This window comes from Cebidichthys violaceus, unplaced genomic scaffold (genome assembly GCF_023349555.1).
Source record: "Cebidichthys violaceus isolate CVI_PGR_0920_01 unplaced genomic scaffold, fCebVio1.0.p SCAF_2, whole genome shotgun sequence".
Classification (NCBI taxonomy): domain Eukaryota; kingdom Metazoa; phylum Chordata; class Actinopteri; order Perciformes; family Stichaeidae; genus Cebidichthys; species Cebidichthys violaceus.
This window is the reverse complement of record NW_027176372.1, coordinates 14900060-14923634: the sequence shown is the minus strand read 5'-3', so window position 1 is coordinate 14923634 and position 23575 is coordinate 14900060. Positions and strand designations below refer to the sequence as shown.

Genomic DNA, 23575 nt, shown 5'->3' with positions numbered 1-23575 from the left:
TGGGCCAGCTGAGGTTGTTTGGGCATCGGATCAGGATGCCTCCTGGACGACTCCATTAAGAGGTTCAACTAGTAAGAGGCCCCGAGAGGGATTATAATCATGTCTGGCCTGGGAAGACCTGGAAAGTGTTGCTGGGGAGAGGTACGTCTGGAATGCCCTCCTAAGCCTGCTGCCCCAACGAGCCGGCCCTGGATAAGCGCAAACAAAATGGATTGATAGAATTACACCTGTGTTTACCCTGCAATGGCATGTCAAACTGGTTGCCGTGAGAAGGGCCTTTTGTGCAAGCTGGCTCACAGGGTACTTCTTATAACGCTAACCTTGCGTCCTCTCGCTGGACCCACAAATGGTCCTCACTGCCACCATGGTGGATCTTCCGATCCCTTAAATGCCCCTTGAGTAGATGAGGAGCAAGAAGAAAGGAGGCTTGTGGAAGAGCTGAGAGCGCATTGAAACTGCGCTTTAACCTAGTCTTTTTGGCGCTCGTGAAGTAAAAGAGGCATGAAATACAGCTGGAAAAATCTCAAACCATGGCAAGACTACAATTCCACTGTTCCTTTTGTTTTCAGAAGTTGTAGGTAGTAGTTATTTATTATAAGTTATTGCACGTTCAAACTTTCTGCCCTTCACCGTTTGTGTAGCACCTTGTAAGACACTGTTTTAACTGCATTCCTTAATGATATTCCACCTTGATATTCCATTTCATCATTGAATATACTAGGCTACAATCAATTCAACTGCTATAATCCCGAAATGTTTACAAGTGCAAACTGCTGCTTATTTTATTAAAAAGGAAATTGCATTCCACTAATTTGCTGTATTTCATGTTGTCGTAGACAAGAGTGTGTTGTGTGTATATAATACATCACCCAATCATATACATGTCACACTTTATTTGTACAATATTGTACTTTTCATACAAACAAGGATGTCTCAGATTGTTAAATGCCTGTTGCCTCGATTCCTCACTCTTTTCATCTCTTCCTTACCTCCTCCACTCCCATCTCCTGTGGGAGATGGGACTCAAGGGACTTAAACACAAGGAGAGGACACAAAGAATGGAATCTAGGAGACATGTTAGCATTATGAAAAGCACCCACTGACACTCTCACTAGGACACTTGATGGAACTGAGCCATTTGTAATGAAATTAGTTTCACCTGTGTTGATCCTATTATGACAAGTCAAAATGTCTGCCTTGAAAAAGGTCAGGCACTACTGGCTTTTCTGAACTTTTCAGAAATTCTGTACTTTTCAGAGAAAAAAATAGCACTCTGTAAAACTGGAAAAAAAGACGGTGAAACATACTTTTGATAAAAGATTCTAATTCATAAAAAGCATTTGACCCATCCAAGTTCAACTTTGTATGAAACATTTTGTTAAATGTCAAGAGTGGATTAGACTGCATGAGAAGTTATTTTAAGGTTGACATCAACACCAAAAGCATAAGGATATTGCTATTGTCTGAACTCATACGCATTATTTTAGGATAATTTTTTGGTCTTTATAAGACAGATAGAGGCAGACTGGAGATGGGGGAGGGGGGGGGGGGTATTCAATGCTACAAAGGTCCCAAGATCTGAATCAAACCCAGGACTTTGTGGTTATATGGCAGGCACTGTAACTGTCTGGCTACCACGGTGCTGTTATCTGTTAAGTAATTATAACCACAGGAAAGTTTATGCAAAATACATAAAACACCACAGAACAGTTACAAATGACCATAAAATGTTCTAATTTGTCTCACTGAAGTTCAGACTACGAGATGGTTGGCGTATTTTATGCAAATTAAAACAAGAAGACCACGTTAAAAATATAAAAATAACAAGCTCCATTACTGACATGTCACTCACACATCTAAGATGGAGGAACAGTATTTCATATTTGTTTCAACAAATTCACAGCAGTTCAGAACTGAGTCTTTTAACCACGATATAATGATACAATTAGAGATACAACAGGGAAACATGACATTTGCAGCAGCGGATGGCAAGGCCACCAAGACAATTAACAGTTATTTTGTTAGAAATTCCCACTTTTAATTTGACTACAGCTTCACATTAATATTTAGGTGACATTTAAATCACTCTGCCTTTGAGTTACAACCAAGCTACGCTAAACTGTGTAGAAAGTGTTGGAAGAGAGTCTTGGTTAATAACATTAAACAATAATTTTCTCTTACTGACTCTACATACAAAGAGAAGTCAGCTTTATTGTTCTCTAAATTGACCTAATTGATCAATTAATTAATTTAGTGATCAAATTGTCAATTTATTTGTTCGTTGTTGACTTTTTATCAGACAAAATAAGCAATTTAAAAATGTTACTTTGAGCTTTGCAACCGCTCTATTACTCATAAATGAAATGATTAATTGATTAATCTAATTAAATTGTCAATTTGATGAATCAATAATGGAAATAACTGTTGTTTTCCACAAATGCCATAGTGTGGGCTAATACCACAATGATTTGCAGTATTGACTTTAGCTGGAGCAATCTAACCTTAATACCTGGCTTTGGTAATTTTCAAAGGTTATTTGTTTTTTTTGTGTTGTCAGTGTTATTTCTTTTATATTATTTTTAAAAGAAAAAAACAAAAAGAGAAGAGAAGACATTCCTGAAAATGTAATTGGTTTTGTCCATATCAGTAGTTTGCCTTCTGCTGCTCATCGATGTTTGCAACAATATAAGATTAGTGGTCAAGAGGGGTAAATGATGTGTTAAATGAGAGCAAGCAGGTTAGGGCTAGTAAGAATTTTTCTGTCTGTAAATTGGACCCTTGGGCCCTGAAAAACTGAGGGCATTTCCGCCAGTGAGCCACGCGGGGCGCTGCTGTTCACCCAACCTAGGACGCTTGACGGGATATTCAAAGTTTATGCAAGGCTTGCAGCACACCGGGACCGGTGGTAGGGAGAGGAGACAGTCGTTTTCATACTAGAAAGAGTGTCCAAGTTGCAAAAAAAAACAAAAACAAAAAAACTTTTGGCTCGCCGAATGCTGGAGGTGTAATAAAGCAGCTTGTTCGTTAATTTCACTGCATTTCTTGTTGATGCGAGCTGTAAGCGGGCCGGTCAGTCAGTCTGCAGCGCGGCCAGCGCTCCCTGACATATCCTCTCATCTCACACAGCGGAGACACACGGGGAGTGTGTGGGTGCCCGGATTGTGCATGTGTGTAGTGTCGGGGAGTTGTCAGAGCACCAAGGCAAAAAGTGGGGGAGCACCCACAATGTTAGAGAGGAGTTGAGAGAAAGAGAGAGACATAGAGGAGGAAAGAGAGGAGGAGAGTTGTGTGTGTGTGTGTGTGTGTGTGTGTCTGTGTGTGTGAGTGGGAGAGAGAGAGCGCGAGAGCGAGAGAGAGAGAGAGAGAGAGAGAGAGAGACCTCGGCGGAGAGGAGGAGAGAGAGAGAGAGAGAGAGGGGAGGAGAGCTCCGTCTCTCCCGGTGCACTTGGCAGTCTAGTTGCGGGCTGCTGTGCTGTTGCTGTCGTGGCGTGGCTGGTCGCGCCAGGCGGGGAACTTCACCACACTGGAGCCCGGAGTCCCACTCTCTCACCTGCGCAGTTCGGAGCTGCCATGGGTCTCTCGCCTGGATTTACTGTCCTAATTATTTTACCGGCCTTTCTGCTGCCCACCAGCGGCCTTTACATCGCCAGTAGCGTTGGTACGTACAGTAGGGTTAAACGTGGTCAGTGTTTATGTTGTTCTACGTATCTGCTGATCTCTTATCAGCAGGGCTGCACGGGGCTCTTTGTGCGCTCACTGGAAGTCTGGGGCTTAACGTAGCGGCAAAACATTGTTTCTCATGCTTGTGTTTAATTTTTCACATGCTTTTTTTGCAAACAACATTGTGGGACGCATTTGCAACTTCTGTGCGTCTTGCTGTGGTGTTTGCAGGGTCTTTCCGGAGGTCTCAGCGGTGCAAGTGCAGTGTTGGGATTTGCTTTCTCCAATCCAGGGGGATAATGTTATCTGAGGTGTAAAGGGGGCATCAGATGCGCCGGTTTACTGTCGGATTTTGCAGGGAAGTAGTCAAACATTATCTGATTCTGCCGCTGTCGCATCTATCGATCTGTCACAGGACGCTGGAGTCGGATGTCAGCCTATTGATCACACTATTATCAACTCATCCCTCTAACATGTGAGCTAAATACATATTAACAGTGTGTGTTAGATTGAATCAGTCAGTCGACTTTATAAATTAGATATGATAGATGGATCATGTTGTAATAATAATAATAATAATAATAATATTAATATACCACGTGCACCTGAGGACCACATACATGTGATAGCCTTACTCTCTGACTGTGTGATGGCATTGACACCCTAACATGGCCTTGGTTCTGCGGTGTGTGTGTGTGTGTGTGTGTGTGTGTATGTGTGTGTGTGTGTGTGTGTGTGTGTGTGTGTGTGTGTGTGTGTGGTGGGTCGTCTTTAAAATGCACCTGTGTTTTCACTGTCACACGAATGTTCCTTAATCCAAGACAGATGCATGAACTATCTTTAGGTGTCAATACTCATAGTGAATTCATTTGCATGTAGTTACGATATAGTAATGATAATTAAAGATGACGGGATAAATGACTGCAAAATACATTCCAACGTGCATCAAATTAATTAACAGCGCGCTATATTTTGTTTTCCTTTGCTATTCGGGCGCTGTCGAGGTTATATAGAAATCACTTTCCTCGGATAGAGCAGCCTGACAGTGAGAAAGCAGCGTGAGAAAGTCGCAATTAGCACCTTCATCTTGTACTGGCTTTCCTGTTGATGGTGGAAGGGCACAGGAGGTGTCAGGAGCGCAGCGCGCTCTGCTGAGGCTGCCTTTTCCAAACGCGGCCGAGCACCGGGGTCGCCTCTGGGTGGGGCTGTGCGCGCGCGCGCGCGTGTGTGTGTGTTAGGTTACAGCTTTTATTTCTTGTATTTATTATTTTGACGCAGAATAAAGAATGTAAAATCCCATGCTTGACATTTTTGTAATCTCTTTTTTTTTCTTCTCCCACCTCTTTTTCCATCCTCCTATTCACCGTCCACCCTTGACTCCCCATTTTCTCCACGGATTATCCCACATGCTTCTCCCATAATGTCTCCTCCTACCCCTGCTGTGGTTTCACATATGCACCAAATAAACAATCGTTCCCACTCTCACCTGCCACTGCCTCATGCTGTTTCTCTCATCTCTCCCTCCTCTTACTGTCCTGTTCCCAGACTCCCTGCAGCATGTCCTGGGGGAGTATGGACTGGTGAGGCCGATCAGTGTGGACGCAGAGGGCCGCTTCCTGTCGCACGTCGTCTCGGCTAGCCGCATGGCAGGAGGGCAGTCCCGTAGGCGCCGGAGGAGGGAGGTAGGAGTAGGCAATGATGAGTGGGAAGGACCAAGGGAAGAGCCTATGGCCTTTCGGCAAAGGCTTTACTACAACGTCACCATCTTCGGCCGGGAATTCCACCTGCGTCTGCACCACAATGCCAGGCTGGTGGCCCCCGGAGCCAAGATGGAGTGGCATGATGACAGCGACAGCACCCGGCACTCTGAGCCACTGCACGATGAATGCTTGTACGTGGGGGACATCAAAGACACACCAGGAGCCTCTGTGGCTATCAGCAACTGTGACGGCCTGGTGAGTGGACAACCTGTGTTATTTCTTATCTGCCTGACTGCTGCAGTGTTCACTGAGCTCACTGGAAAGGTGAGGACAGAATGACATGAGGGGGAAAGGAGATAGGAAAAGACCCTTGACTATGTCTTTGTCCCTGGTGAATGTTAGATGGCATCTGAAGTTGTCTTGGGGTCAAACTTATGATTTGCATGTCTTTTCTCTCTGATGTCCTCCAAGCTGGTTGTAACAACAGGCCTGCCATGAGAAATACCTGAGTCATGTTTTCATCCCTCTGTCTTCTGCCCCTTTTAGTATGCTCATGTAAAGGATTATTAAAGGAATGTACTGTTGTTTCACTGATAACCTCTGTATTTATGTCTATATCTCAGCACAATGCTTTTAGAATAACATTTAGGTGACTTGTCCTGTACGCTGTAGGACTGGACAAATAGCAGACACTTCAACAGCATTTGAATTCAAGCTGCCACCATCAAATATTTTGGTTGCACAACAGTTGCTAAAAGAGCCTGAATTGTAAATGCTTTTAATAGAGCTGATGATGAATTGAGGAAAAGGAACAGAGATGGCAAACAGTTGGTGAATGGATTTCGGCAAGGGAGAGAAGTGAGATGTAGACCGTGTGAAGAATGTTCACAGGAACTGCTAAGATGAGAGGATGCAGAAAGATGGAGACCAGTGACTGAGGAAGACGTGGAAGGGACAAGTGTGAAAGACAAGTCTCGTGGCAGTGGGAAAAAAGGCACATAAATACGAGTAAAAATGGGCCACGGATGTGTACAGGACATAATGGGATTGGGGTGGTGTTCCCCTCGTTATGAAAAGTGTTCATTAGTCAGCCGGATCAGCCCGCCGCTGGAGCTGAGTAGCAGCGACTGGATCCGTTTAGGGTTGAGGACACAGGGGACTGAGCAAGCAGCTGAGAGAGCAGGCAGGGAGCCAGGACAGCACAGGCCTGACATGCCCACTTAGCCTGACACAAGCAGCAGCAGCAACTCACTGCTGCTGCTGCTGCTCGCTCCGGCCCGTCACTCCGGGGCCTTTTGGTAATTTCTAGGAAAGGTTGCTGTCAAAGCGTAGTTGGTTATAGATAACGGATCACCAGTGTGGATCCGTGTGAGGATTTTAAAGGATGGGTTCACTCGTTTTCAAGTCTTTCTTTTTACGCCTGTGTGTAGTTTTTAATCATGATAGTAATTATTTCTGTCCACATTGGTGCTTCCTATTGTGACTCCAATTTAAAAGGTGGGGCAGAAAATCCACAGTCCTCCTTATCTGCAGAATTGCATTCTTAAAAGTACCCTCTAGAGTTTTTGTCCACTAGTAGTGCTATGGAGCAATGTTTTAACGAGCTGTTTGCAGCATGCGCATGCACAAAGATGGACATGTATGCACTCGAGCATGCGGGTGACGCAATATGCTATTCCGTTGATCAGTTGGTGATGGTGATTTAGCAATGTACCAACAAGTTTCATGATGGAGGAAATACATTCAACACAGTTGTCAGGCCTCAAGGATTCACGCTATGCGTTTCGGTGAAACAAACTGAATGTAAACGTAACTTTACAAGGCATCTTTTTAATGTGCACTGAAAGCTAATATGTGACTTTGACAATCAAAGTGAGATGATGAAATTATGTCCCTCCACCGCAGCTTAGCAAAAATATATTGACTGAAGAAACACATGTAATATATGAAAATATTCACTTTATTTGTCTTACTCAGACTGCTGAAGTCTCATACTGGTTTCAGTAAAATTTTCGTTTTTGCACAGAATAAGGACTGTGGATTTAGTCCCCCTCTTACATTAGAGTTGCCTTAGAAAGGGATCTCTTCAGGACCGGAGGAATTATGAGCATGTGAGTGTTGTTTTAAGACAGCCGTGAAATAATGTGAACCTATCCTTTAAAGTGTTTTTTGAGGCTCTTTTCAAAATGTTATCTTGAAACGACTGAGGAGTAAAACAATATTGTTACAGTAACAATGTACAAGACAAATATTATTGATATGAGCGCTATAATATCCACACCAAATAGTCAAAACCAAAAAAGGAAAAGTCCTTTTAATAATCACATTAGCGCCATCCACTTATATTTAATTTGTTTCTCCTCGCCCCTGAACAACTCATGTCATTACTAATCAATTCTTACAACCTCCTCAGGCATGCCAAGAAATAAAGCCAAGCTCTGTCAGGCTCAGGCCCACATCTGCCTTTTTAGACCCAGAGCCACGCAGCCCAGCTCTGCCCTGCTGTGCCCACTTCCTCAGTGACCCAGCCACCTGGTTAGAGCGTCTTCTGCCCTGCGTTACCATTCACAGCCAAGAATCTCTTGCTGGCTGTGATCCAGGGTGTGTGATGGAGGGAGGGAGGGAGCCAAGACAGGGGCAGACAAGGTTCAAACCAAAATACAAGAAAATAATGATAAACAGGCAAAGGAGGGGAAATGAAGAGGGCAAAGGGTATAGATTTCAAGAAGTAACAAATGACCAGAATAAATAAGAGAGCATGAGAAAGCACAGGGAAAAAAGGAAAATCTTTGAATGGACAAATGACCTTTGGAGGGAATTGGATTTCTGTGAACAGAAGCTGTGATCAGCTGGTTAGTTCTATGAGAGGAGGCTGCGCTCTGTACAGTATGAGAACTGGGGAGTGTGCAGGGCAAAATGAAATTAAACTGCAGCTGAGACTGTGTTTCTGTGCGTGTGTTTGTGTGTGCAGAGTGCAGAATGGGGAACTGCATGAATCAAACAGAACAAAAACTCCTAAGCTTTTGAGGTTTCAACCTTATGCATGGATGTTGCCGTGTGTAGTGTCTGGCAACAACTGTATTTGTAGGTATGAATTAGGGTTAAATAAATCCTTGTGGCTTTAATAATAATAATTATTACTTACTAAGAATGACAAGACATGTCACAGTAGGGAAAGATGGCTGAATTCCATTTAGCTGCTTTGGTTTCAGGCTCCTGTAGAACAGAGACATTTTTGATATTATTAGTAACACTTTTTCCTCTATGACAAGTCAAAAATAACTGCTGTGAAAATGCTAGTTATTGGTTGACCTGTTTGACTTTAAAACACTGATCTACAAATAATCAATCAGTAAAATGTAACATTTCTGTAGCCGTTCTTTAGTCCTTATTAGATAAGCATCATACAATTCAAAGTTGCAGAGAGGTTAGTATTCAATGGTTGAGGTTGGAAATACTGGCGGCAAACTGTTCCAGGACGTTTTGGAGTAACATTAAGCTACTATATTGCTATATTGATACAAATGGATGGGTGCTTGCATGCAGCCACTTGTTGAACTGCACTGAACCTTTTAATTCCAACAAAATTCAGTTTTGCAGTTGAACTTAAGTAAGCATCAATTTTAGTATTAACGGTTAATAGAAGGGAACTCCTTCAGGTTTGAAAGTTAAACTTTTCGTAATGCTTCTGGATCTATTACAATTAAGGTACAATTGAAATTTGCAGGTGGTGGTTTAGTTTAATTTTGTCCGTCTTCTCAGACACAAATGCTAAAAATGACGGAAACCTGCAGAAATGTTTTTCGGCAAAAAGGTGTCGATTTCAGCAAGAAATCACATGCTAAGATCTTAACACCTGAACTTCAATTCCATGTGAATGCATATGTGCATGTGTGTGTGTTCGAACCACTGGCCCCACTTGTGGTCTTTCCTTCAGCCTCACCTACAGTATTTGTTCAGAGATGTGGAGGCTGTGTTCGCCTGATTTTGTGCACATGTGGGTGTGAGGTCAGGTGCATTCATGTGTGTGTGTGTGTGTGTGTGTGTGTCTTTTTAGGATCTTCTGTGGAATGTTGTCTGTCAGCAGTGCTTTTCCTATTTCTAGAAGAGACCGTGGCATAGTGATGGGAGTTACACAATTATGAAAAATATTTAATTTCTTCACGCTAAATAATTCTGTCATTGTGATGTGCTAAAGCAGTTGATTGGGGACTATTACACTGTACAAGGTGTCAGAGAGCAACGCTGTCAAACTCTCAGCTAGAGACGCATTCATTTTCACTTTGGAAGTTCATTCATTTTCATCAAATAATTTTGATGAAAGTTGGTACTTCTGCTGCTTATGAGCCCTGTTTACTGGAGAATAGTCAGAGCATGTTCTCCACACAGGAGTCATGATGTAACAAGGTGAAGAGGTTTTATCCTTTTACAGAGATTCTGTCAAATCCTTAAAAGTCACTAAAAGTGTTAGATATCCTCATCATCCACCAGGATATACTTATCTTTTAATTAAACAATGTGCAGATACACATACAGCAATAATGTTAGAGCTGTGAAGCAAAACATTTCATGTCAACAGATAATGTTTAAATAATCCCGGCAGCTGAAACAAATGACCGTGAATAATATGCATAATTGAATTAATTACCACACTTAGGAGACAAATACTTTACATGTTGCACTCACTTGACAAACACACACACAAGAACATACTCTCATTGCACTGCAGATATCTATCCCCAGTGTGTGGCTTCCTGTCTTCCAGATGGGCCACAGCTCCTCAGATAATCAGTGACTTCTGACAAATGGTGGGGCAGTTTCAGGTTACCGTGGGAACAGAGGGTCACACAGGTCTGTGGAGACGGTAGACATGCACGCTGGACAGAAATGAGATCCAGCTGGGTAAGAAGTGATCCTCGTGTCTCAGAGGTTTTAAGAGAGGAAGTGCGCTACCTGCCATTTTGGGGGTTGCTCCTAAAAATCCAGGTGGGCGCACACCTGGATGACGGGACATGTGTTTCCACAGCAGTGAAGCACATTTCACACCTTAACACACATACGTGCACACTGCACACTTTTGCTGAAGTGGGAATTGTGCGCCAACACGCGCCACCCCTACAGCCTGGTCAGATGCTCAGTCACAAAGCAGGGACAGACAGCTGCCAAGAGCAAAGTTCCTGGGAACCATCTTTACCTCGTCGGATGACAAAAACCTGTGCATACATTTCTCTAATTGTCGCCGCCCCTCGCTCATCTCGCTCTCTTCTCTCGCTTTCTCTGCCTCGCGTTTCTTGGCCAGCAGCGGTAGCAGGCAAGCAGGAGAGCTCTCCTAATGATGGTATTAAAAGAGTCAGGAAAATGACAGAGTAAGAGAGAGAAAAAGAATGTGGCAGACAGCTTTTTTGCTCCCCAACACCCACAGATTCAGAGCTCCGGCAAAAAAAAAGAAAGAGCCAGCAAGAGACAGGGTTCCTTTAGTGAGCAGTCTTTGTCTGTTTTTAGCAGCAGCTCTGCTCCCAAGCAGTGATCAGACAAGTGGTGTTGAGGGTTAAGGGTATTGCCCGCTGTCTATGCAGAAAAAAGTTTAGAGCCACGAAGTTATAGATCTAGGTCTCGCTAACTAGAGGATATTTTATGTCTGCTATCTGCATTGTATGGGCATCATCATTTGTTGGCAGATAATTAGCGCTGATCCTGTGCAGGTGTTGCCCTTTGTATATTCTGATATGCCATATTTATGTTTGGCTGTGCGCTTCAGTCTGTTCATGTGTGTTATTAGCGCACAGCAGGAATGCTGGAAGACGACCGTGTTATTTTGGTGCTTTCATTGAAAAGACTCAACATCAACAGCAAGGAGAAATGCCAAAGCATTGACAGGTGTTTTATTTATTTCTTCACTGTGGGCGGATGCATGGAGATGGAAAATAATATACAAATATTATTCAAGGTTACAATACTAACTTTAATGTAGGGATGCACAGATAAAATACAGATATCAGATATCGGGCCAATACTTCAGGTATCCAATGGGGCCAAGTAATATACATAGTCTATATACTCTATATATACTCTATGTACTGGAATTTTTTTTATCAACTTGCTGGTGTATAGATAGTTATTTTAATAATACATTTTGTTTTACAAATTTAAGAAAGCAATGTCAAGCCTGATGTTGCCTTAGACGTGAAATAATAATTCCAGTCTCTTCAACGTGAGGTTTACAGTTTATTAATTTAACAATCGTATCATATCAGCACTCTGTATCGGCCAATACCTGAAACCCAGGTAATGATATCGAGGCTGAAAAAGTCAGATTGCTGCATCCCTAATTACATTTTATTTAATGATAATTTACTAGAATTAAAAAGATTGTAAAGTTGCTTCACGAAACACACGCACGGCCTGGATGTGTGGTACACATACACCCAGCTCTGTGCCAGCAGAGGGCTTAATCATGTGAGAGTGTGTTGACAAAGGGGGGGCAGGCCCATCACAATTATAGCACCAGAATTACACTAAATGCCAGCGACACGGACACTTGCGCCAGCCATGTCCCTGGAATACACTCAGTCATTACCTCTCCATTAGGAGTCAATAGAAAAAGGCAGCCCTGGGCTGAGCCAACCCATCCATCCATCCATCCATTCAGCCAGCCCGGCAGTTTAGCTTGGTCAGGCGTGGCAGCTCACTGGGCCCTACAGTGTGTTATTCCACCCCGGGTCACACGATAAGCAGCTCTCAACTATAATCAGCTCAAATTGAAATGATGACATCAATTACAGCACGGTGCACAGCTGTTATTGACCCAAGCCCTCACCGGCTGTGTAGAGTAGGCTGTGTAAAGCTGATGGTTGAGGAGCGCCTGCAGGAACCGCATGGCTGGAGGGAGGGCCAGGTGTAGCGAGGCCAGACTGCTGAGGCATGGTATCAATGGAGAGACAGACAGCGAGAGAGAGAATCGAGAGTAATCGGTATCTGATTGCAGGTTCCACCCTGCAGTGTAACTCCACTCAAACACACAATTACTCAATCTAGAGCTATTATCAGACAGAGAGAGAAATAGAGGAAGAGAGGGAGGGAGGGAGGAAGAGAGAGAGAGAGAGCAAGCTCATTCTGAGGAACACTATACAGAGCAAAAGAGTGCTTTTACCAGAGCTGTGATTACTGCCGCTCATACAGTGCACTTAACCAGCCCCCTTGACTCTCTTTCGTCTCGCTCTCTGTCATTCACAGAGTGCTGGTTTGTTTGAGTGGTTGAAATAACAGGGTTCGTCGGAGAAAATGGAGCAGTGGAACCCCAGTGATTATAGTGAAACACCTCTGTGATGTCACGATAACAGCAGGTTGTTTTGATACTAAAATCTGCTCCAGCATACTTGAATGATGTAGTGGAGACGGAATAATTCACTGTACATGTGATGATGTCATAATAGAATACTGTGATGTCACGGTGATATTCCAGACTTTAGGCTTCATGTTTAACAGTGTTATAGTCATTGCTTGTTCTTTTGGTTCATATACATGCAGTGTGTTTTGCACAAAAGGTGGTTGAAGTGCAATCTTAGAGGGTACACAGTAGTGATTAACTAAATATTTAAGTATTATAGTATTAAGTATTATAGTAAATATTTAATATTTAAGTCACATGACTTACTTCATACCATTCAAACCGCACATCTCTACCTCCATCCCAGTGTATAGGTGAGTGCAGATTCCCCAAGCAGGAAAATGAGAGATGCAGAGTGGTGAAGCATGAATATAGAAATGGCAGGCTGCATGCCTTTGTATGTTGAGTTTATGTTTGTGTGGATAGCGCAGTCCAACACATTGTCACTCCCAACTCAAATACAAACATGTTGTGGCCCTAAGCTTCAAACTATGACTCTCTATGTACCCCTTACAGTCATTTTTGGACTTGTCGAGGACGCATAGTCTTTTCAAAATAAACTTCCATATTCACAGGAAGTTTACGTTTAAGGAACAAAACCACTCAGTTAGGTTTAGGAAAAGAGCGTAGTTGTGACTAGCGACAAAATGTCAACGTTAACTCTTAATGTTGTTGTTGTTATACTATTGTTTCACACAGCAGTCTATAGGACAAGTGTCCTGTGTCCTCCGATTGCTATCTGTACTGTGGAAGGAAAACTCTTATTGACAAAAAGCATTTCATGGTCAGAGCAACAAATTTAGTCCATCATGTCGTGCAGATTTTAAAGAATCAGGGGTGACGATGAGGAGAGCATCTGTGATGTTTCAGTGACAGTGAAAGTATATTCTGTTAACGCCAGAATAGCCTGTACTGTGGTGGTGCAAACAATGGATGACAAAAGTATTCTGCAAAGTAAATGGTAATAGACCAGGCCTTTTAATGGAATACTTTTTTCTTGCCTGCTGGACAGTCATCACCAGCTCGTCAGTCAGTTAATCAGTCAGCCAGCTAGTCCCACAGGCCGCAGGGCCGTGCAGGAAACTGATCGATGCTAGCCACATCAGCAGTTCTCCAGCTAACAGGCCCCAGCAGCCTCTGTGGACGGTCTAGGAAACAGGACGAGACATCCTCCGCCGTGTTCTGTAATCCTACCAAACCCTTCTGCCGGCCTACCTCTGGCTGAACCGGTCTATGTCTCTCGGGGCCACCGCGTTTTTACCTCTTTTCCACCACACTGGCGGATTCGTACTCTTAAAGTTTTCCCTCCATAATCCGCACAAAAAAAACGTAACATGAGAGAGAGAGAGAGAGAGAGAGAGAGAGAGAGAGAGAGAGAGAGAGAGAGAGAGAGAGACAGAGAGAGAGAGAGAGAGAGAGAGAGAGAGAGAGAGGAAGGAGGAAGCGAGGGAGGGTAGGGAGAGGAAAGCGGCAGTAACACAAAGGAGGAGGGAGGAAGAGCGCGGTGGAATCTTAATGTGCCCAAACCTGAAGAAGAACAACAGCAGCATCATAACGGTCGCCACCTGCTCAGTCAGAAGGGAGGGAGGAGAGAATCTTCCTGATTAGCATGAAGAAATTCACTTTTTATTGCGTCTTCTTCCCCGCTAAGGTCACTTTCCTGCTTCCAGAAGCTAGTACACTTCTCTAACTGATCACGGATATTTTATGTTTGCAGGTTGCTTTCACTGCATGAGTGCATACTTGAAAAAATATGTGTGCATTTTTTCCCAGCCTGATCTAATTAGTTGTATTTGTTCTTCCTCTGGGTTGAATTGTTTAGCTGTTGCATTTGTATTTTCTGTTTGCATGTTCCTTAATGGAACAGAGCCGGTCTGTCTGTCCGCATCTTTGTCTGTCTGCGTTCAGTTTCTATGGTTGAAAATCATTTTGCTTGGCAGCTAAGCGGCAAGAATCGCACTTCACAACAGAAACTCACACCCTCCTCATCTTACTAAGGCTGCTTGTTTTTGTTTTCTGCCACAGAGAAATAATCACTTTTTCTCTCCCAGTGTTTTATGTTTGGGGGGTTTTGTCAGTGCATGAGGAGCTTGGGAATTGTTAGTGTACCAGCATATGTAATATATTATATAATAATATATTGTATTCTAATAACTGACTCTGTGGGGGCTGGAGTGGAGCAGCAGAAACAAAGAAACACATCTAGCGCTTTGATCACTGTGACTGATCATCTGCCAGAGTGTACAAGGAAAGCTTTGGATACTGCTTTACAATTATGTAAGATGTAATGGAGACTTTGAGATGACCTTGTCCATGTATAGCTCTGTGTGAGATTGAGTTACCGAATAGTTGGGCTTCCGAGGTGTGCTGGATGCATCTTCTGGATCAGGGACAGGGCCAAGCATCTTATCAACACTTGCCAAAGCAAAAGATTTAGTTAGCAAGTGGGGCTGGGCTATATTTATCACACTATTAATTAAACCAGTCTTCTGCTGAGTTTAAGATTAATTTTAGATTAAAATTCCCTATTAAGGGAGTGGAGAACCTGATCAACAATAACCAAGAATTGTGTGATGTGCAGATGATCTATTCAAATAGAAAGATTATACAAAAAGAGACACGCATCTTCAATCCTGTCAGTCTAAATCCTTGTAAATCCCACAGTGTGAAATGTTTACAGTTTATATCTTGAGTCAGTCACATTCATCACTTAAAATCCCTAATTTATGAGGATACCAATCAAAATCATGTCTTTTGCATTTAGAGAAGCAACAGCATGTGTGACAAATTGCTCGTTCCTGGGGATAGTCTAATTACTGGGGAAACTGCAAGTGCTTGCATGGCTATGCTGGTAATTCCTCAGGTGCTAAAACATTTAGTGGTATTTGCCATCTTTGTGACACCTATCTTCTTTGTGTTGGACTTTAAGTGGCACTAGCTTACCCCTGTCTCGCCCACTGTATGGCCAAAATGGCTATTAAGTGGCCAAAGTAGCCACACTTCTGATGTTGTTACCTGGTGCAAAAAAAAAAAAAAAATCCTCAAAGCGAGTGCTCATCTCTCCCATGTAATTATCCATCTTCTGATACCAAAACAACAGCATGTGGTGTGTTAAGCTCATTCCAACCCCACTGTGTCTACTTCGTGAAGGGGGCTGTCGCCTGACAGACTGTGATTGCCAGAGACAGCTTAGCTTCTGTGCTGGGATTGGTATTAGTACATCGTCAAGCAATGTAACTTATCAACAGTATATCAAAGTTTCTGAATTTCTTATTTAGGAAATTCCCGATCACGATCAGTGTTTTGTATGGTTTATATATGGGCGAACTCCATTTTGCAAGTATGTGATGCAAAGCCTCGACTTGCCTCTGCTCTGTTGAAGTGTACTTGAGCAGGTCCTTACTAGCTGCTCGCTAACGGCTGCTTGCAACCAGTCCTGATCTGCTGGTCTCCCTTGGAAGAGGAAAGAAAGGCCGAGCTAGGATCAATATAGAAGCATGTTAATAGTAAGCTTTTTTCCACTGCTTTATATGTTTGTGCACTTGTGTGAGGGCTGTTGAGGCCTCCTACACTGGCATGTATCAGTTTAAGTTAGGAGCATGTGGTGTCATTTGTGTGGCTTAGTGTGGCACTAAAGTGCATTAAGGTGCTCAGCTATTAAAATAGGAATGAAGGAGGAGATAAATGATAAAATAGCTCTGCTGTCAGACTAAGTCTATTATTGGCTATGTTAATGGACATAGCCAGAATTGTGCATCCTTGTAACTGCTATCCTCTCTCTCTCTCTTACACACACACACACACACACACACACACACACACACACACACACACACACACACACACACACACACACACACACACACACACACACAGACACAGCTCCTCTAACAGTGCGATGATTGACAGCATCACTTGGAACACAAAGAGAAATGATTTTTTTCTCAGAAGCTAATCCTTTGCCTCTCTCTTTCACACACACTGACACTCAGACGCAGACACACTGGGGAGAAGGGACTTATTGTCAGGTTGTGCACTATCTCCACAGTTCATTTCTAATCCTTTTTCTCCCTTTCTTTACTGTCTCCTACACACACACACACACACGCACGCACACACACACACACACACACACACACACACCACCACCCGGACTGTAGTCTAGCTCTAGGCTGGGATCCACCACACAAGTCCCCATTGTGGCCAAATCAGCGAGACTGGCAACATGGTGAGAGTGGAAGGAGACGACTGCATGTGAGGCAGGCTAGATGAGGAATGAGATACAATTCAAATGAGACACACTGGAGAAGAGGGACTAATGGAGGAATAGAGCAGAAGGAGGTGTTCTTTTTTCTTTGCTTTTTCCTCCCCTCTCCTCTCCCGGCAGCGGGGTGCTGGCAGGGTGGGTGTGGCTGCAGCTGACTCTGATGCGATGTGACAGGGCCCTCCTCTCTGTCCTTTTTGCTGCTGTGTGACAGTGTGAAGCCGCCATCCACCTCCGTCTCTTTTAACTCCTTCCCATCTCTTCATCTCTCTCTCGCCGGTTGGGGGGGGGGGGGCAACACCATAAATAAGGAATAACAGCTGTCCAAATATGAATTTCTTCAAGAATTAATAAAAAAATCAGTCCAAATAAACATTAGGGATGATTAAACATGAAAGGAAACCTGTTTGTTCTGACCTCAGTGGACTTGAATTTAGCGTGGCATTCTTTACTCTTCAAGTATTGATTGGAGTTTCATATGAGCGGCGAGGTATTTGAGTATGCTTCCTCGAAATTTTTTGAGGCAGTATTTGCAGAGCACACATTTCTTTTGAGAGCAGGGTGACCTCCCAGTTAGCACTTGTGTTGGCCTGTTTCCACAGCCACTCTGTGCTGACTGAGGCTCTATCTGGTCAAGGAATTTCTCAGTTTAGGGTCAGTCACACTACCACTGATCATTTTTATGTTGTTTTTTGTGGTTGTGTTGTGGAACTGAAGGATTTTTCTTGAGCCATTAATAGGACCATTGACAGTATTCATACACTTATATTGAATGTCCAAGTCGTGGTACGGGATTGCTGTTTTTTGTGGCCCTTTTTATCGGGGATAGGCCTCACTCAGCCCAGCATGCATTGTTAGAAGCTGCTTTGTCACTCCGAGTGCCAATTTTGGAAAATGACTCAACACAATCAGCTCTGAAATTGCCATTGCCTCCAAATGTTTCGTGGGATTCTGTATTACTCACTCAGTCTTCGTTGTAGTAGTGTTACTGTAGGGTTGTCACTTCCTTGGGTTTCCCTCCAAATAGTTGGAAAGCAAAGTAGTCCAATAAGCTGCAGATGAAGGTAACACAATAATTACAGCAGAGATTTGTTTTGCTAAGGCCCTTTTGATTTTTACATGGAAACGGGGCGGAAAGCAAACTGGCAAATTGACAAAAAAGTATTTCATTTCATGTTTTTGGTAGTTTCCAGTAGCTCGTTGTTATTCTCATCTTGTTATTCTGCTTGGTAACTGTGCACGTGTCATTGCCTTCCAGGTTTCATCACCATTAGAAGTGTTAAATCAACCCCTGATTAAGTAGGACGAGAGGTCTGGAGCCTGAGAGAGGCAGAGAAAGGAGGCTTCGATTAGGTTGATGTTTTAGTACTTTGTGTCTGATGTTTTTTTCTTTTCTTGCTGTTTCTCCCTCCTCCACTGCCCATCCATCTTTATCTCCCTTTTGCCCTCTCCACGTCTCTCTCTCGCTCGCTCCCACCACAGTGCGTAGAGGTCATAGCCCCAGCCGAGCCACAAGCTGTTGTTGCCTTACACTGACTACTCTACCTGCTAATATGACCAGCGAGCCCAGTTTATTACTCTCAAGCTCAGCATGGGGACGATCACACACACTGCTTTAATAAAAAGATGTGGGATTGAACACGAACAACCACACCTGGACGAGCATTCATCATTTGAGTGTTAAGATGAAAACCTGACATCCCCAGTTGTTTTATGTTGATGAAGTATTGGATGTTTAGCGATCAGTATTGTGGTGTTTTTGCATTCCTCTGCCACAAATAAAATGGTGGTGGGCTCCAAAATAGAGGAGCTTTTTTTTTACAGTGACACACTTTTCTGTGTGTCAGTGTGTGTGTGTGTGTGTGTGTGTGTGTGTGTGTGTGTGTGTGTGTGTGTGTGTGTGTGTGTGTGTGTGTGTGTAGGAAAGGTATTTCTGTTTGTGTTTGTATGGAAAAATTACATTTTCATTCACAGATGCATTAAGGGCCTCAGAATTTCATATTTCGATCCATTTGAGCTTTTGAATCACTAAGAATTTGTACCAGCTCAGACAGAGTTAAAGGAAGAGTTTTAAGGCAATAACTGAGACACCTGGATGGTGCTGGGGTCAAACCACGGTGCCGCTCGATCCAACATAGGCTGTAAAATTACTTTCTCATGTACGTTTTGGGGCACTTAAACATGCAAATGGTTGGGGTAGAAAAATTACTTACCAGAGAGGGACTTTACTGTGATGCCCCAGCAACAAACTCTCCCTTTTTTTCTGGGAGTGCACGTTGTTGTTTGTTATTGGGCATTGGTATTGGTGGTTGTCTTTTCTTTTTCTGCATGGCAGTGGCAGCTCTTTTCACTTGATGCAAAATGAACTGGCTATAGCACTGGTGATAAAACAAAAGTAAAAAGGAGTATGTATGTATATGTCAGGGATTTTCATCCAATAAGTGATGCTCATTCATTTTGTGAATGTCTTTTGATTTTCAGCAGAAGTATGACAGCCAGGATCTTTGTTTGCTGAGTGTCGTTTGTTTACTCTCATTTTCTTCTCAGATGCTGCTTGGACACTGCTGCTGTCTTTTTTTGAGGCAGCTGTTTCTGAAGCTCATCTCTCAGTGTCTACAGGAGGAGGGGGTGGGTGAGGCGGGGGTTGGGGGATAATTTGGTTAGGGGAGGTAACTATGAGATATGGCGGAGAGGGAGGCAGGCTTTTTGACACAGCCACTCGCTGGTGCTGCGCTGTGATGTATAATGGCAATACGAGTGAGCTTGCAGAGAGCAGAAATGGCCTGGAAAAATCACACACACACACACACACACACACACACACACACACACACACACAGCAAATTGCACACAAATTGAACCTATGGGCTATCCTTCTATCATATGAACTACCAAGCACAAGCCCTTGTGCGTTCTCAGGATTAAGGTATCTGTTTGATCTCAGTGAAAGTATTACATGAAAAAGAATAATGTGCAGGACGTCTCTCTGCGAAATTGTATAGAACCGTTTTCCACAAGGAGCTCTAGCCATTTGTGCTCCCTTTCAGAATATGATAGTTTAAGTGGCTTATGCTGAAGCCCTGGCCGGCAGTGCACAGCTCAAAGCAGGAGCGAAAGGGGGCTGATTTCCTCCCAGACGATGTGATTGTATAAAACTGTGGCTGTTGACTCCGCTTCCAGGCCGCAGTAATTGGGGGCAATAGAGGAGCCTGATGTTTCCCCTCTAGATGAAATCTCTGGTTAAGCTCAGACAGGGTGTGAATTACAGTGTCTACTGTATTCTTCAGCAAGAGGACGATGAACATTTGTGTTTAGGAGAGGTATTTCTGAGGGTGTTTTGGGGGTGCACCAGCACATATTTGTTTGAAAGTGGTGGGATTCCCTGGTGATTGTCAGTTTGATAGCTTGCCTCCTCTTTTATTTTTTTTGCTGGTGGTGACTTTTCTCTGAGGAGAATCTGTATAATTGTCTTTTTTCTTTCTTTCTGTATGTGTGACTGCATGTGTGCATGAGTGAATAATGCTGCAGAGGACAGGCTTTGGACTCGTCTGCAGATCTGAGGATTAGAGATATCTGTTTTCAACCTGAGATGTTGTATTAACAAAAGCCTGTGGATCAGATGTTGGAGCAGGGACGCTGTGTAGATGTGTTAACGTTTTAATTGGTGCCCACAAATTCATGCAGTACAACATAGACTCATGTATGCGCTCTTACAGCCTCAGGCTACATCCTTAACCCTTCAATCGTGTCCGTTGTGTGTGCATACGCACAGTATATTTCAATGTAATTTTACTCTGTTTCATTAAATGACAATTTTGTATTTATTAAGATGGCATTAAAGAGCATGTGCCTTATTGCTATCTGCATTTTTTAGTATTTTGTAATATTTAATAATGCATTTCAATAGAATGAATACTGTAATGAGAAGTGACTTTGTAAAGCTGTTGCTTAGACTGCCTGTCTATTAAAGTCAATAGAGATACTGCACATAGAAGGAATCTTCTGTCTTTCAGCTGACATGGCAAAACTGTGCTTGTACGTCATATAAAGTAAATGGTGTTTCAACTTATCCAAAGTTCTGATAAAAGTCTTGCTGATTTGTGAACCTAATGTCCAAAGAAAGAACAGTCTTCTTAATGACTGTGCAAATGTTTCTGCAGCTCATCAAAGTGGTGCAAGAACCAATCCGCATTGAGCACTGTAGAGTCCATAACTTGTAGCAGAGTGCAAACCGTAAGTTGACACGTGTTTCTGGTTCTATGTACATAGCTCACACCAACACCGCTTGTAGGTGAAAGCAAAAAAAAAGGGTTTTATTGATCCACTTTCCCTCGTACAGGTTGGGGAAAACAAAATCTCTTCTTCCCATAAACGCTGCCGTTTAGCTCGACACACTCTAAAGGTCCACAACTCGTTCCACAACATAATCCACACAACGCGGTCGGAAAACTGTGCGGCTCCACTCTGCCCCAGATGCTACTAACAGCCGCAACTAACTGCCTCAAAGTGTACTTAAAGTGTCGGCAGTCTGTCTTAAAGGCACCTGCGTGTATTTCTTACAGTAACAAATAACAACAACATCATTGTAACACTCAAAGTAGAAACACTTCTGATTCCATTTCAAGATCTATGTAGGCGGGTGAAAACTGGTATGACACCAGACACAAAACCATATTCAGGGATCTTTATTTCTCGTCTACTCTTAAAGAGATAGCTGTAATAAATTAATTTGGGATGTTCAATTTGAAAGATTTTCCTGTACATTCAAAGTCACGCTGTAAACACAAAGTTTCACTTCAAATCATCATCTTGGTCACTAACCTATGAAGTGCATCAATCGATCTAATAAAATGACTTGAATCCAATCCAATCCCATACAGCACTACACAACGGAAATACACATTATGTTCGGTACAATGCACACACATTCAATGTTCTTGAACATGATTGATAACAGAATGTATACCTGTAGGATGGTCTTAAAATGCTAAACGTTATTGGCCTTGCAGTCCTCTCATGAACGCTCAGCACATGTTGAAACAATTTCTATACAACGGACCAATTGAAGCACCATCGTCATCGTCATCATTTAGCGTCAAACAATACATTTCCTGACTTCCATACACTCATATTAATGGACATCTATCGATCGTTTTGTACAGAAATAACATTTTGAACATAATTACCCACACAGAAAACACACGCTCCACAGGTTGGTCACCCAAAAAGAAGGATTCCACTTCCTGCTTCGCTCTTCACATCCCGCTAGCGTTCTCTGGAGTACAGTGCCATCTTGTGGAACGCCATTTTTCCCACCAGGTTACATATAAATACTAATAAATAACATTTAACTGCAAATTCAGTCAGTCACAAACACGTATTGAAGCAAAATGTTTCGCTCTGTTAAAAAAAAAAAAAGCTTCTTCATTCACATCCTTCTATACTTTACCATAAACTGTAAATCTCCCAAGTAAAGATTCAGAAATGAGCTACTTTCTCCATTCTTCACTTCTCTCCACAAACCCAGTTCTTTTAACCAGTACCTCCAGGGACCACTGAACACTTCTGTAACAATAAGACTGTAGTGGATAGACATACCGCTTGAAGTCACATTTCTTTCTTGACATTCTCTGCGTTTGAGCAGGACATGTAGTGTATTTTGCACCTTTGTTCTATTTTGTCTCATAAGTTTCCTCCATTGTGTCGACATGCACTTTGGACAAACGACAAATTTCAAAAAATTATCACATTTTCTCAGGGGGAGCGGGTAATGCAGTATATGTTTATGATCGTATTGTAGCGATGTGTAAACGAAAACATGCTACCTAAACAATAAATTGGACCCAGAAGTATACATGGCATCATTAGCTGCAGTTTATAAACAGGTTGAAATTGCTTCAGGGTGGATTTCACCTTTTAATTGCTCATGAGGTAGGAATAGGATGTGGAACAGTGGGGGAGAGGTTGACACATCAAAGTTGTGTTCACAAGGCCACCATGAAACCTTGAAGTACTTGGTGTACAGGCGTACATACTGTAACAGTGTCTGCTAGTCTTATTATCGCTCACCACACCCAAAACAGACGCGCACGCAGCTCTAAGACACCCAGACAGCTCCACGAGAATGTCATTGTCACTTGCAGGGATGCATATCATGTTAGAATTACAATGCGAGAAGGAAATCATCAAAAGTCATCGTCATTGTGGGATATTTGTGTGTATGGGTGCGGTGCATTTGTGCCTGCATGTGTGCGTTTTGTTGTGTTAAACACTGTGTGTGTGGATGATTGATTGTATACAAAGATACAAAAAAAAAGTGCACATTTTTCTTCTTCTCAAGTTTCTCTCGCTTTTTTCTGTCCCTCAGCTCGATTGATCCAAATATTCTTCCCCCCTCTCTCTCTCCCTCTGTCTCTCTGTTTCTTTCACCCTCTCTCACCTCTCCAGGCAGAGAGAGTGAAGCTCGGAGCATGCCTGGGAATATTCTTACTCAATTTGTGTGTCATTGCTGTGGAATCACGGCTGCTGGCGGAGGCCCTCCTTTGTCATGGAAACACCAATTTT

The 23575-nt window shown here is 42.9% G+C and overlaps 1 protein-coding gene across 2 annotated transcripts in view; it reads left to right on the top strand.

Annotated features, from left to right (window-relative positions):
• The first annotated feature begins 3457 nt into the window (after positions 1 to 3457).
• The window catches only part of LOC137875430 (A disintegrin and metalloproteinase with thrombospondin motifs 2-like), a 105217-nt gene continuing 85099 nt past the window's right edge, over positions 3458 to 23575 (top strand). For both annotated transcript variants that reach the window (XM_068714640.1, XM_068714639.1), the window contains exons 1-2: positions 3458 to 3658; positions 5206 to 5615. In XM_068714640.1, coding sequence (XP_068570741.1) covers positions 3571 to 3658; positions 5206 to 5615 — 498 coding nt within the window. In that variant the 5' untranslated portion in view covers positions 3458 to 3570. The remainder of the gene's footprint in view (positions 3659 to 5205; positions 5616 to 23575) is intronic.